This window comes from Crocuta crocuta, unplaced genomic scaffold, assembly GCF_008692635.1.
Source record: "Crocuta crocuta isolate KB4526 unplaced genomic scaffold, BGI_CrCroc_1.0 scaffold127, whole genome shotgun sequence".
NCBI lineage: Eukaryota > Metazoa > Chordata > Mammalia > Carnivora > Hyaenidae > Crocuta > Crocuta crocuta.
In genome coordinates this window covers 7938260-7951315 of record NW_027532008.1, presented here as the reverse complement: position 1 = coordinate 7951315, position 13056 = coordinate 7938260, and the positions used below count along the sequence as shown (strand labels likewise).

General features: G+C 56.7%; 1 protein-coding gene across 1 annotated transcript in view; it reads right to left on the bottom strand.

Annotated features, from left to right (window-relative positions):
- The window catches only part of KIF17 (kinesin family member 17), a 39664-nt gene that overhangs the window by 21149 nt on the left and 5459 nt on the right, over nt 1-13056 (bottom strand). Inside the window, exons 2-5 of the mRNA XM_077775820.1 lie at nt 12304-12450; nt 12031-12132; nt 6869-7058; nt 3626-4078 (exon numbers count right to left, since the gene is read on the bottom strand). Coding sequence (XP_077631946.1) covers nt 3626-4078; nt 6869-7058; nt 12031-12132; nt 12304-12450 — 892 coding nt within the window. The remainder of the gene's footprint in view (nt 1-3625; nt 4079-6868; nt 7059-12030; nt 12133-12303; nt 12451-13056) is intronic.

Below are 13056 nucleotides of genomic sequence, written 5' to 3'. Positions count from 1 at the left end.
GGTGACCTGGAGGAGGTGGCAGAGAGAAGTAGGCAGAGATTCTTTCCAGACAGAAGGGAGCAGTGAGTGCAAAGGTCCTGTGGCAGATGAGAGCGTGGACTGTTCCAGGAACAGCCAGGAAGCCAGTGTGGCTGGAGCGGAGCAAGGAAGGGAGAGAATGGGTGATGAGGAAGTCAAGAGGGAATGGGGTGGATCGTGGGGTCCCTGGAAGCCGTGCTGAGGGCTTTAGCTTTGACTCGGGTAAACAGGCCACAGAGAGTTGGCGCAGGGCAACCAAAGGACTTGCGTTTGAACAGGACCGCCCAGGCTGCTGCGTGGGGATGTACTGAGGGGCCTAAGGGCAGACACTGGGATACCTACTGGGGTGTGGCTGTGCTCGGCAGTAATTCAGGTAGGAGATGCTAGCGACTCGGGACCGCAGTGAACAAATTCTGGACATTATCTTAAAGGTAGAGACCAGATCTACTGCTGGACTGGATATGGGTTTGAGCGAAAACGAGAAATCAAGGGCGACCCCAGGTTTCTGGCTTGAACACTCGGAAGGAGAATGTTGTCATCACCTGAGTGGGGACAAGCAGGTTGGGGAGGATCAGGAGCTCAGGGTCAGACACGCTGCGTTTGAAATGCTCACGAAACAGCTGGATATTCAAGGCTGGCATTCAGGGGGCACTGTGTAGTCACTGTTTTGGGGGTTTTGGTTTTGTTTTTTTTACATTTTCTGTATTTTGTGATGTTTGACATCGTGGGGGACTTGCCGGCAAGGGAGAGACAGCCCTTCGCGGGGCCGGCTAATTCCTAGAGAGAGTCAACAACCTGCCAGCCGTTATTAGCTCACCTTTCACGTGCCAGCCAAGCACTGCCAAGTCCACACCACACCCGCCTTTCTGTCTCACACTCCCAGCCGGGATCTCCCCTGCCCTAACCCCCTGAGGGCCAGGACTAGATGAGCAAGGACTGCCCCTGAGCCCCAACCCATGGGAATTATTCGATTTTTTATAATTTTTTTTTAATGTTTTTATATATTTCTAGGAGAGAGAGAGAGACAGCGTGAGCAGGGGAGGGTCAGAGAGAGAGGGAGTCACAGACTGAAACAGGCTCCAGGCTCTGAGCCGGCAGTCAGCACAGAGCCCGACGCGGGGCCCGAACCCACGAACTGCGAGATCATGACCTAAGCGAAAGTCGGACGCTTAACCGACCAAGCCACCCAGGCGCCCCTCGATTTTTTATAATTTTTTTAATGTTTATTTATTTTTGAGAGACAAAGCACGAGCAGGGGAGGGGCAGAGAGAGAGGGAGACACAGAATCTGTGGCAGGCTCCAGGCTCTGAGCTGTCAGCACAGAGCCCGACGCGGGGCTCGAACCCATGCACTGTGAGATCATGACCTGAGCCGAAGTCGGACACTTAGGCAACTGAGCCGCCCAGGCGCCCCGGAATCATTCAAACCATCCAGGCCTACGCTGCTGCTCCCGCCCCGCCCTCCCCACAGAAACCTCAGTAACGGCTCCAATCCAGCTCTGGCTCCGGATCCCCCTTGCTCCTCCCTCCTCCCCGACCAACACGATGCTCCCCCTGCGGCCCTCCACCATGAGTAACACCGACCTCCCCGAGCCCCCACCCAGTCCCCTTTATGAAATAAGACCTCGACACCAGCCCCACGGCCAGGTTGGGGGGCCCCCCATGAGCCAAGGGAGCAGGGATGAGGTTTAAGGCCATGAGGTGAAGCCACTTCAGGAACGAGTGTGGGGAGAGGTGAGGATGGAGGCCCCGACCCTAGTGAGCCCCATATGGGGGTAGGGAGAGGGGAGGACTCAGCCAGGGGCCTGAGGAGCAGCAGCAGAGGGAGGAGGAGCACCAGGACACAGGGCGTCCAAAACCAAGGGTTTCAAGGAGGAGGGAGGGGATGGGGCGTCTGGGTGACGCAGTCAGTTGAGCATCTGACTTCGGCTCAGGTCATGATCTCGCGGTTTGTGGGTTTGAGCCCTGCATTGGGCTCACTGCTGTCGGCCTGCTTGGGATTCTCTCTCTCTCCCTCCCTCGCTGCCCCTCCCCCCCTCAAAACCAAAATAAACGTTAATAAGAAAAAGGAGGGGGGGTGTGTTGGCTAAGGGAGCTGACAGGGGAGGCCTGCCTGGGGCGGGATCCCCAGACTGAACGAAGAGGACAGGGGGGCGACGGGGGCAGGCTCAGGGTGTCGGGGCGCAGGGCCTGCCCGCACGAGGCGCAAGGGAGAGCAACTGGGGCCGGGGAAATACACGAGTGTCTCAAGTTTGGCTGAACAGTAAGACAGAAATAGGCCAGGAACCACAGCGAGACCAGGGCTGACGGGAAGGTCCACACCCAGGAGGGTGCTCAGTGAGCCGTGAATGGATGGGTGAATGGATGAGTGGAAGCACAGATAAAAGGATGGATGACGGCATGGAGTGAACCAGTGGGTGGAGGTATGGATGGCAGGATGGATGGGGTGGGTAGATGGAATGCGTGAATGGATGGGTGGGTTAAATGGNGGATGGATGGATGGATGGGTGGATGGATGGATAAATGGATAGATAGGTGAGTAGATGGGTGAATGGCTGGGTAAATGGATGGATGGCTGGGTAGATGGCTAGATGAATGGGTAGATAGGTGGGTCGATGGGGGGATGGCTGGGTGGGTGGGTGAATGGGTAGATGGGTGGCTGGCTGGGTAGGTATATGCATGTATATATGTATGTATGTATGTATGTATGGATGGATGGATGGATGGATGGATGGATGGGTGGATGGATGGATGGATGGGTAGCTGGAAGAGTGGATGGATGAGTGGATGAACGGGTACACAGGAGGGAGGGACAGAAGGAAGGTGGGTGGAGAGATGGATGAATGAACAGATGGACTCGGGCTCTTTTGTGCTCTGTTCCCCAAGGGATTCTCAGGCAAAAAAACCCCTGGAGTTTGCAAGGACCCTGACAAGCCTGTGCTGCAGGTATAGATTTCTACTTGCCAGATGACAGCCAAAAACCTGGGTGTGAGAGCTGCAATCACAAGGTGCCTAAGTGGGAGACAGGGTGGGACGTGGGGGAATGAGTCACCAGCTGCTAAGCAGCGCAGCATGATGCTGCTGCGGAGACGGGGCGGGGAGTGGGGGCGGATGGTGGGTGTGCAGCCTGGAGGCGGGGATCAGGCAATGGAGGCTGCAGCGGACAGAACAGGCCAGACAGACCTCCTGAGACCGTCAGCGAGCAGGCACTGTCCGGCCATCACACGCAGGGCTCTCTCTGACTGATCGAAAGCTATGCAGGGCGCTTGGGTGGCTCCATTGGTTGAACCTCCAACTTCCACTCAGGTCATGATCTTACGGTTCTTGGGTTCGAGCCCCGCGTCAGGCTCTGTGCTGACAGTCTGGAGCCTGCTTCAGATTCTGTGTCTCCCTCTCTCTCTGCCCTTCCCCTGCTTGTGTTCTCTCTCTCTCAAAAATAAACAAACATTAAAAAAATATTTTTGAAAGCTATGCAGGCAGGAAGTGGAGAGGAGGTGTGGCCTTCCCTCCGCGTCTCTCAGATGGGAAGCTGGAAGCGGAAGACAAAGGGAGGGAGCCTTTCTCCTGAGTCCTGGGCCCTTCTGCCCCCTCCTCCCCCTGCTACGCACCTGACAGGCTGCTGGGGCTCATCTGCTGGGCCAGGATCGCCTTCAGCTTCTTGATCTCCTCCTGGTACTCGCGCAGGAGGGCGTCCTTGGGGTCCTCGTTAATGCGTGGCTTGTTCCTGATGTTCTTCGCCCGGTTGGCGTAGCGCAGCGTGCTGAGCGTCTCGTCGTAGTTGTTGTCTGCAGGCGACAGGCAGGCCACCATCAGCGTCTTCGTGTTGCCCCCCAGCGAGTCCTGCAGCAGCCGAGTCAGCTTCGAGTCCCGGTAGGGGATGTGTCTGCAGCGCCCATCCACCAAGGCCGAGATGACGTTGCCCAGTGCCGACAGCGACAGGTTGATCTTGCTGGCCTCCTTGAGCCGCTCCCCTGTGGCGCGCGTCTTGGACTGCCGCTCGCTGCCCGCCAGGTCCACCAGGTTCAGCTTGCCTGCCCGGAGGTGGTCCTTGCCCCGCTCATCTGCAGAGGGACCCGGCAGAGGGGAAGGGCACTCAGCCACCAGGCCCCGAGCGCTCTCGCCCGCCAAGGGTCTCATGTAAGCCACGCAGGAGCCCCGTGAAAGAGGCACAATTACTGTCCCCATCTTCCAGATGAGGAAACTGAGGCTCAGAAAGGGCATTTGACTTGCCCAAGGTCACACCACTGCTAAGTGGTGAGTCCAAGATCAGAACACAGGGCTGCCTGACTAGGGAGCAGGGGCTGGGAGGTCCAGACTATTCTCTGAGTGCAGTAAGACTTCTTTCAGTGATAACCATAGCCCCTCCAGATTTCCTGGGAAGCCTGGGTCACCAGCACCTTGTATCCTTCAAGGCAAAAGACACTGGCTTTAGAGGCTCTTCCCAACCCACCCCTGCCTCCTCCTTGCTGTGTGGCCTTGGCAGAGCCATGCACCTCTCTGATCCTTAATTTTCACATCAACAAAATGAAACTACCAACGAGTCCTCACTGGGGCTGGTTGTTGGGAGGAGTGAAGTAAACTGACAGCACATTTTCAGAGTCAGTCCCAGCACACAGCAGGGGTTCATTCCCCCTGAGAACAAGCCCAATTCTGCAGTGATGGTGACTGAAGCCATGAGGGCAAGGCAGACCCAGGTGCTGAGGGTGACAGGAGTCGGGCCCCGGCTGGCAGCAGGGGCTTAGAGCACGGGGACTGAATGCACAGATCTTGGGGGTCCAATCTTGATTCTATTTCTTAGTAGCTATGAAATTTGGGGGAAATCGCTTGACTCAGTTTCCAATGAGATGCGAGGGGACAGGCAGAGGGCCAGGGGCTTCCTCCTTAGTCTCCTGCTGGTTGAAACCAGAACTGGCCTAGCTTTGCCCATGTGCACAGCGACCTGAAGTAAAGAAACAGACAGTCTGGTGGGCACCCAGTAGAGGCTTGGACGTGCGAGGGGCTTGAAGTTTGAGGCTTTTTTTTTTTTTTAAGCAGCAGCAGGAAGGAGGAACTTGGAATTGTGCTTTTGGAAAGCTCTTGGCTGGGGACGCCTGGGTGGCTTAGTCGGTTAAGCATCTGACTTTTGATCTTGGGCTCAGGTCATGATCTCTCAGTTCGTGAGACCAAGTCCCACATCAGGCTCTACGCTATCAGCCTCTCTCTCTCTCTGTCTCTCTCCCCCTCTCCTGCTTGTGCTCTCTCTGTCTCAAAATAAATAAATAAACTTAAAGAAAGCAAGAAAGCTGTTGGCAGAATGAACCACAAGCCCTAAACAGGTTTATACCCTTTGCCCCAGGAGGTCTTCTCCAGGAAATGTAATCCAAGGAAATAACTCTAAATGCAGAAAAGGGTTTGTGCACAAAGATGTTCATCGTGGCATTATTTACAACACCCTGAAACGGGAAACAACTTTAAAGCCCTCTGAGGATGGTTAGACAGGAGCATTCGTGATACACTGTCCCTCAGGCAGCACCCATAGTCACAAACAAATGGCAGTAACAATGATCAGTAACGGCACGGGGAATGAAACGCAGAGGAGAAACTATGTACGGTGTACGATTCCGATCGTGTTTATAATTTTCATAGGGGAAAAAAAAAGGGACCAAAAAACCCCAATATGCTCAAATACTAATAGTCAGTTGTGCTTCTGAGTAGTTTTCCCCACCTTTCTCTAATCCCTAACTTATCTTTATTGAACTTATTTTAAAATGGAAATGATAAACACCTTTTAAATTTGTTTAAAAGATTGTTTCCACAGAAAGCCTGTTGCCAGGCAGCCTGCCTCAACCTCCAAAGCCTCCTGCAAAGACCAAGGGGCAGAGGCTCTGTCCTCCCCTGCCCTAGACCCTGCCCCTGCTCACACCTCATCATGTGAGGCCGTGACCTCATTGACCCCACCCTCCCCATAGCAGCACCCCGAGGAGACTCAGACCCAGCCAACCCAAGTGATCTGACTCGGAGCCAGGTACCCACACAGGCTGAGTGATGCAGTAGGAGGTGCCCCGGCCTTGACTTTGGGTCAGGGATCTCTCCAGAATTATGCTTCTGGTTGGGCCAAGGCTGCATCCTACTGTAGTGCTCTCGAGGGTTCTATTCATGATGGATCACAGACAGGGAGGCAGCTGCGGTATTAGTGGGGAAACCCAGATGTCAGAGAGACCAGGCTTCAAACCCCAGCTCCACCACTTACTGGCTGCAGAACCCTGCACAAGCAACCCACTGTACCTCTCAGAGCCTCAGTTTTCTCATCTGTACAATGGGAATGAAGTTGCCTGCATCTAGGACTATTGTGGGGTTTACACAGAAGTCTGTGAAGTGATTCACATGGCAGCTACAGGAGGCCAGAAACAAAAATGCGTTTCTTCCCTTCCTCTTCCCTCCCCAAGGACTCTTCCAGAAAGAAGGAAGAGGGAGATGACTGAAGAGTGGAGAGCACTGCCTGGAAGGACAACCTAAAAGGTCCAGGGGGTAGATCCTGGAGACAGAGCCCCGGGATCGATGCCCAGCTCTGACACTGTCTAGTCGGGGGGGCCTCGCCTTCCTCATCTGTAAGATGGGGATGATGTTGGTATCCACCTCCCAGGGTTGCTGTGAGGGGGAAATTAGCTAATGCACAGAAACTCCATGGCCCGTAGTAAGTGCTCACTGTGAACGAGCTACTAGTATTACCATTATTGTTGTGCACGCCACTTATCCTGGAAATATGGGCCCGAACACGGGAGGGGCCTCTTGGGTTTGCCTCCGGGCAGTTCGAGAGTCTTCTCCCAGTTCGAGGGGCCCTGTCCCCTTGGCGCCCACCCGGCCCCACGTACCCACAGCGTAGATCTCGATGCTGATGGTGAAGATGGAGTGGGAACGCGAGGAGTCCTTGTTCATCAGCGTGTAGCCCACCGAGCGGTTCTTCCAGCCGGCCTCCATGATGCGCTCGCACTGGGCCACGCTGTGCACCGTGTGCATGGAGAGCCCCTTCACGTACACCCCCTTCTCCGGATGCTCCTTCAGCTGTGGGGCACAGGGGTGGGTCAGAGCCAGCTAGGGCCAGGGATCCCCTCGGAATCCGGGGAAGGGCCCAGCTCGGGCCACCTGTGCCCTCCCGCCGTGCCAGCTGGCCCCTCAGATTTTCTGCAACAGGCCCGGGCTTTGTTCCTGGTGGAACTGGCCTCAGATTCACCCCACCTCCTACCTGCTGTGGAACCTCGGGACAGTGACTTAACTGCCCTTAGGCCTCAGTCTCCACATCTGTGAAATGGGTGTGAGATACCCACCTCTCGGGGTTTGGTGACGTTTCATCAAATAAGGCCCAACTGATGTGAGGCACAGTGCCAGGCACATGCAAGTGCCTCATAAATGCCAGCAGCTGTCCTCACTGCTGTCACCAGTGCTATTATTATGAAGGAAGTTTCCAGACTGGGAGCTTCAGCTGCCAGGGGCTGACCCTGTCATCACCCAAGGGCTCTGAAGTCTTCTCTTTTGCCCTGTCAACACGGCTCCTGATCCCCTCTCTGCTGTGGCTCCAGGGATGCAGGAACATTTCCAGACCCTTGGATCATGGCTGGTGAAGGGCCATTTGCTGCCAAGAACTCCCGCTGGCCCATGGCTCGGATGGGCCCCCAGCCATCAGCGTGATGGCAGCCAGTAAATTAATTTATCTGACTGCTCCCTGCTTCCTCTCTAGGCAGCCAAGTTATTTTGCTGCGGACACAGAGCTATGAGATGAAATATTTGTCAAGTGTCAGGAAATAAAACTATTCTGGCAAAGAGCAGAGTGAATTAGGACACGTCATCTCTCCCTGGTCTAAGCCACGGGAGGCTCAGGTGCTCTGCTCCAGGCAGCCTCAGGGTCCCCGGTGGGCTCGGACCCCTGCCGCAAGGGGGCTGGGGGGGCACGCGGGCTGGCCCTATCTGCTTACGTGCGGAGAAATGGCCAGACCCAGAATGAAGGACTGGGCTTCAGGGAACGGAAAAACAACTGAGGCACAGAACCGTTAAGTGGGTTGCTGAAGATAACACAGCTATTAGTGCCAGGACAGCAGCGGGGTCACAGGCCATAGAAGACTCTAGAGGCAGTCTGTGGAGAGAGGCTGCAGCATCCTGTAGTAACTGAAGCGTGATGATAAAGGGCCGACCTTGACCTAGAAGCGGGGGGGTGAGGACGGAGCACCAAGGACTGAAGCAGGAGACCCTGCAGAGGGTGGCCCGAAGCGGGCCTGAAGTGCTGCCCCAGCGTCTCACAGCGACTGCCGCCTGCTTTGGCCTCAGCCACGCGCCCAGGACGGGGAAGCTGCCTGCGCACAGCAGGCCCCGTGGCAGCGGCTGCTCCTGGGCCCCGGGAGAGGCGATCGATCCGCTACTTGGTCAGGCAGACCTGGGGAAGGGACCTGGCTCTGCCACTTGCCGGCTAGAGAAGCCAGTTTGCCTCTCTCCACCTCTGTCTCCTCATCTGTTAAATGGCAGCAAATCCTACTTCTGTTAAGACCGCTATGAGGACTCAGAAAAGGATGGAGGTAAACCCGGGTCTGTGGGTACGTGGAGGGGGAGCTGTCAGCACAGCGCGAGATGGATGGGGGCGGTCTCTTGGGAGCAGGTAAGAGGAGTGGGGGTTGGGGGGCTGAGGGCATAGGGTCAGGGGGGCACCTCCTGTCAAGGTGCCGCAGCCCTATTTTTAGGCTCTGGAAAGCTTGCTCCCCCACCTTGAGATCCCCCACCATCTTGGCCCCCCCCCCTTGGCCTCAGCCCTGCTCTTCCTGGGAGGCTCTGAGTGCCTGGGGAACTAGTCCTCTCTTTGAAACCACCCAGAGCCCGTCACCATGGCAACGGCTGGGATGCCGCCAGCATGGAGGAGGGGCTCCTGACCCTGCCCCCCAGTGCACTGAGAGGCTCCCCGGGGCCTCACCTCCACTGCCCATTCTGGTTCCCCAAATCCCTCCTCGCCCTGGCTGATCTAACCTCTAAACACCAAAACTCTCAGGCCCTGGGGCTCGGTGCTTGTGCTGTGGGGCCTGGCCTCCTGGGTTCCAGTGCAATCTCGCCCTTTCCTGACTGTGCCCAGGGGCTGGTCTTACTCGGTGCACTGAGCCTCAGTTTTCTCCTCTGCAATAAAGGATCAGCACAGCACTCCTAAGGCTGTTCTGAGGTCGACAGGAGCACCCTCAGCACCTTCTCCAGGAGGCGGCGGGTCCACACCCCCCCCACCCCTGTGGGGAGTGTCTCAGAGTGCGGCTGTCACTGGCGGCCCCCGCCCCCCATCCCGGGCAGCCCTGACTCACCAAGCCTGAGGCGTGCGGCCCAGGGTCTGGGTAACCGAAGCCATTCTAGGGTCCCCGGTGTTGAAGAAGGGGAGGAGGGCCTCCTGCTGTCCCAGCGCAGGTTGGCAGGGGACCCTGATCCCCCCCAGGCTGGCCTTTTGGGACTGGCACAAGGGAGCAATGCCCTGTGCCTTCCTCCTCTCCCCATTACCCTGTCGGGGGCTGAGCTATGACTCAGCCGCTCTGGCACTAGGATATAGAAGACACTAGAAAGACTCCAGGTGGGCGGCTGGGGGTTCATGCCAGAAAGGGCAAAGCACCGCTGTGTTTGTCAGGAGCTGAGAAGGAGGGGCCAGGCCGGGTCCCAGCCAGGATGGGGACCGGGTAGCCCGTGGCTGACAGCCAGCACCAGGACGACTTCCCGTCTTCGCTGAGGGAATGAATCACTCGATGGATGTGCCTCCCTTGACTGGAACCCCACTGCTGGCTTCTTACTGCCCTAGGGGTTTCCCAGGTTGCTGACCCCAAAGAATACTGGGAGGAAAGCCCCTCACAGGTTCTGGTACCAACACCGTTACCAGTGACGAGCTGTGTGGCCTTGGCCAAGTCCCTTGCCCTCCCCGGGACTCACTGTCCTCATCAGTACCAGGAACGGGCTGACTAGAAGCTCTCTGTGGGTCTTTCCAGCTCAAATTTTTAAGGAATTTCCCACCCTACGGCTGGAACAAACACAATTTTCAAGACTGCTGCTCCCTGAGGTGTGACTTGTTCCCGTGGATCACAGAGTGGCCGCTGGTCAGAGAGGAACTCACAGCACCCCGCCTCCACCCCAGGCGAGCCCAGGGCAAGTGGAGGGGGGTGGGTGTCAGGGGGCAAGCAGGAGGCTGAAGCTGAGTAGAGAAACAGCCCTGCCCCAACATGGGGGGGAACCAGGTGACCCTGACATCCTGTCGGATCTGGAGGTCACGCAGGGCAGGAGGGCTGGGAGTCATTGCAGCACCCCTGCACTGGGTTCTCCTCACTCGTGCGGCCCCCCCACCCCATGGCTGTCCAGACGCACCCCCGGGAAGACTTTAGTAGTTAGTCATCGAAAATGTCCAACCCAGGGGCGCCTGGGTGTCTCAGTCGGCTGAGCGTCCAACTTCGGCTCAGGTCATGATCTCACGGCTTGTGAGTTTGAACCCCGCATCATGCTCCGTTCTGACATCTCGGAGCCTGCAGGCTGCTTCACTGCNAAAAAAAAAAAAAAAAAAAAAAAAAAAAAAAAAAAAAACCCAACCCTGACTCTGTGGCTTCCTAGCTTCAGGCAAGTCACCTTCTCTCTCTCAGACTGTTTTTAACCTATAAAATGGGAATCCCCATGGCAAACTCCTAAGGGGAGATGCTCCCTCAGCTGGTCGTTCTGACCCTGAAGGAGGAGAGCTCACTCCCAGTGCTGGTTGTGGGCCCCTAGGNCAGCAGGCCTCTCCTCCTTGGACCTGCCCTGGCCTACCCAGCATTTAAAGAGCTCAGATAGGACACACGACCAAGGCCTCATACGAAGGCCTAAACCCGGGTCCAGCCTTGTCACCAACTGGCTGTCCAGTCCTGGCAGGTCACCTGACCTCGCTGATCTCCCCAAAGGGTCAGCCAAGTTCTGCGATTCTGTATAGACTCCCTCTCAAAGCATCTAATGCTGCTGCACCTTGTTGGGAAATGATGTTCTTTCTCTTTTTAGAAGAGGAGAAAAGTCACAAAACGTGTGTGATTCTTGGTGACCAGCCGAGCCAGCCCTGACTTCTTCTGTCATGGGTGGTCCTTGACGCCTTAGAGGCTCCACTTTGAGAGCCCCGGTCACTTTCCTGGAATCCTGATGGCATGAAAGCACCCCCGCTGATGGCCTTCTGTGCGCCTGTGCTCTGCGGCTCGTCAGCACCACCCTCTTCAGCCCCCACAACTACTTTATAAGGTCGTGTCATCGGTCCTGGGGTGCTCCCACATCAGACTCCTCTCGAAAGGGAACAAAGTCCCAGAATCTGAGGCCACCAACAGTGAAATGGGATGGTTGATTCAGAACCTTAAAGATCTGGGTTCAAATCCAGTTTGGGCCACAAACTGAGGCAAGCTAACTAAGCTAAGCGTCCCCTCCCACCCTGGATAATAACAGATTGTGGATAATAACAGCTACCTGACAAGATGACCGTGACTTAAGATCAAGTGCCTAAAGGGGCACCTGGGTGGCTTAGTCGGTTAAGCGTCCGACTTTCACTTAGGTCATGATCTCGCGGTTCGTGGGTTCGAGCCCTGCGTCGGGCTCTGTGCTGACTGCCAGCTCAGAGCCTGGAGCCTGTTTCAGAGTCTGTGACTCCCTCTCTCTCTGACCCTCCCCTGCTCACGCTGTCTCTCTCTCTCTCTCTCTCTCTCTCTCTCGCCTAGAAATAAATAAAACATTAAAAAAAAAAAGATCAAGTGCCTAAAGCAGGCAGGGAACAGTGCTCAATAAATGAAGATCGTTACCGTTTTTTGTTTTTGGTTTTTTTTTAGCTTGAAGAGCCCTTAGAGATTTTCACAGTNCACCTACAACATGGACTCGGAGATGCCTCCAAAATTCAAGTTCTAAAGTCCCTGCTCTAGTCCAAAGTGGCTCCTGTGCCCTCGGGACACCTTCCACGTATTTCTGGGGGAGCACGGCCTGGTGCCAGCCCCCCTCCACCAGCCCCGACCTGCCCACGCCGCACCTGCACACCCACCTCCAGCTTCTGCTTGCTGTCAGCCCCCAGCAGGTCACGGACATCTTCATTGTAGATCTCCAGGTAGGAGGCCCGGACCAGGAACTTGGTATTCTCTGCACACTGCAGGCGGTGGACGGGGAGCAAAGACACTTGAGTGCCTGCTGCCAGACCTGCCCCAGCACCCGAAGCCTTCTGCAGCCAGGATGTCACGGAAAGGACATCATGGCAGGAGAGGCGACATCAAAGGGAGGAGAGCCCCCAGCCCTCCCCTGCCCTCCAGGGGGCCCATACCTGGACGCTCTCAAAAACGTGCTCGAAGGCCCTGGGGATGATGCCTCTCTGGGAGGACGGGTCTGGCAGGCCCTGCATGGTGAAGGACTTCCCGCTGCCCGTCTGGCCATAGGCGAAGATGGTGCCATTGTAGCCCTCGGTGACACCCTACGTGGGAGGACCAGACCCCGGGGCTCAGCCGCTTAGCCCCGCTGGACTCAGCCGCCTCCTAAATGGCAGACTGAGGGCCCCTCCTACGATGGCCCCGGGCTGGCCATGCGGTACAGAGATAAGTCACGGCTCTGTCCTCAATCAGCTCCTGGTGGGGAAGACTGCCCCTGTGTGGCATTAAGGGCTTGTGCGGTGGAGCCTGGCCTCTCTCTCAGGGGCTCAAATCCAGCCTCACCTTTTTCCTGACTGTGTGCCCGGGGACCCAGTCTTACCCAGGTACACTGAGCCTCAGTTTCCCCCTCAGGATCAGAACAGCACCTCCTTCTAAGCCTGTGGTGAGGTTTACATGCGAACTACTCCCTGCACCGGAACACGGAAGGCTGGCATACAGGGGCGCTGGCTAAATGTCTGCCTGAAACGTGGTGGAGCCGGACCTGTGCAAGCGACCCTCACACCAGGCCCGGGGAGGGGGAGGGGGAGGGGTGTGTGCTGGCGGAGGTCCGGGCAGCAGGAAAGGAGAGGGAGTGCGAGGTGGGGAACCTTCCTGCGGAGGGTGGAAGGGGGGGGTGGCGGGGAGCTGACAGGTGACAGGAAGGGGAAGGC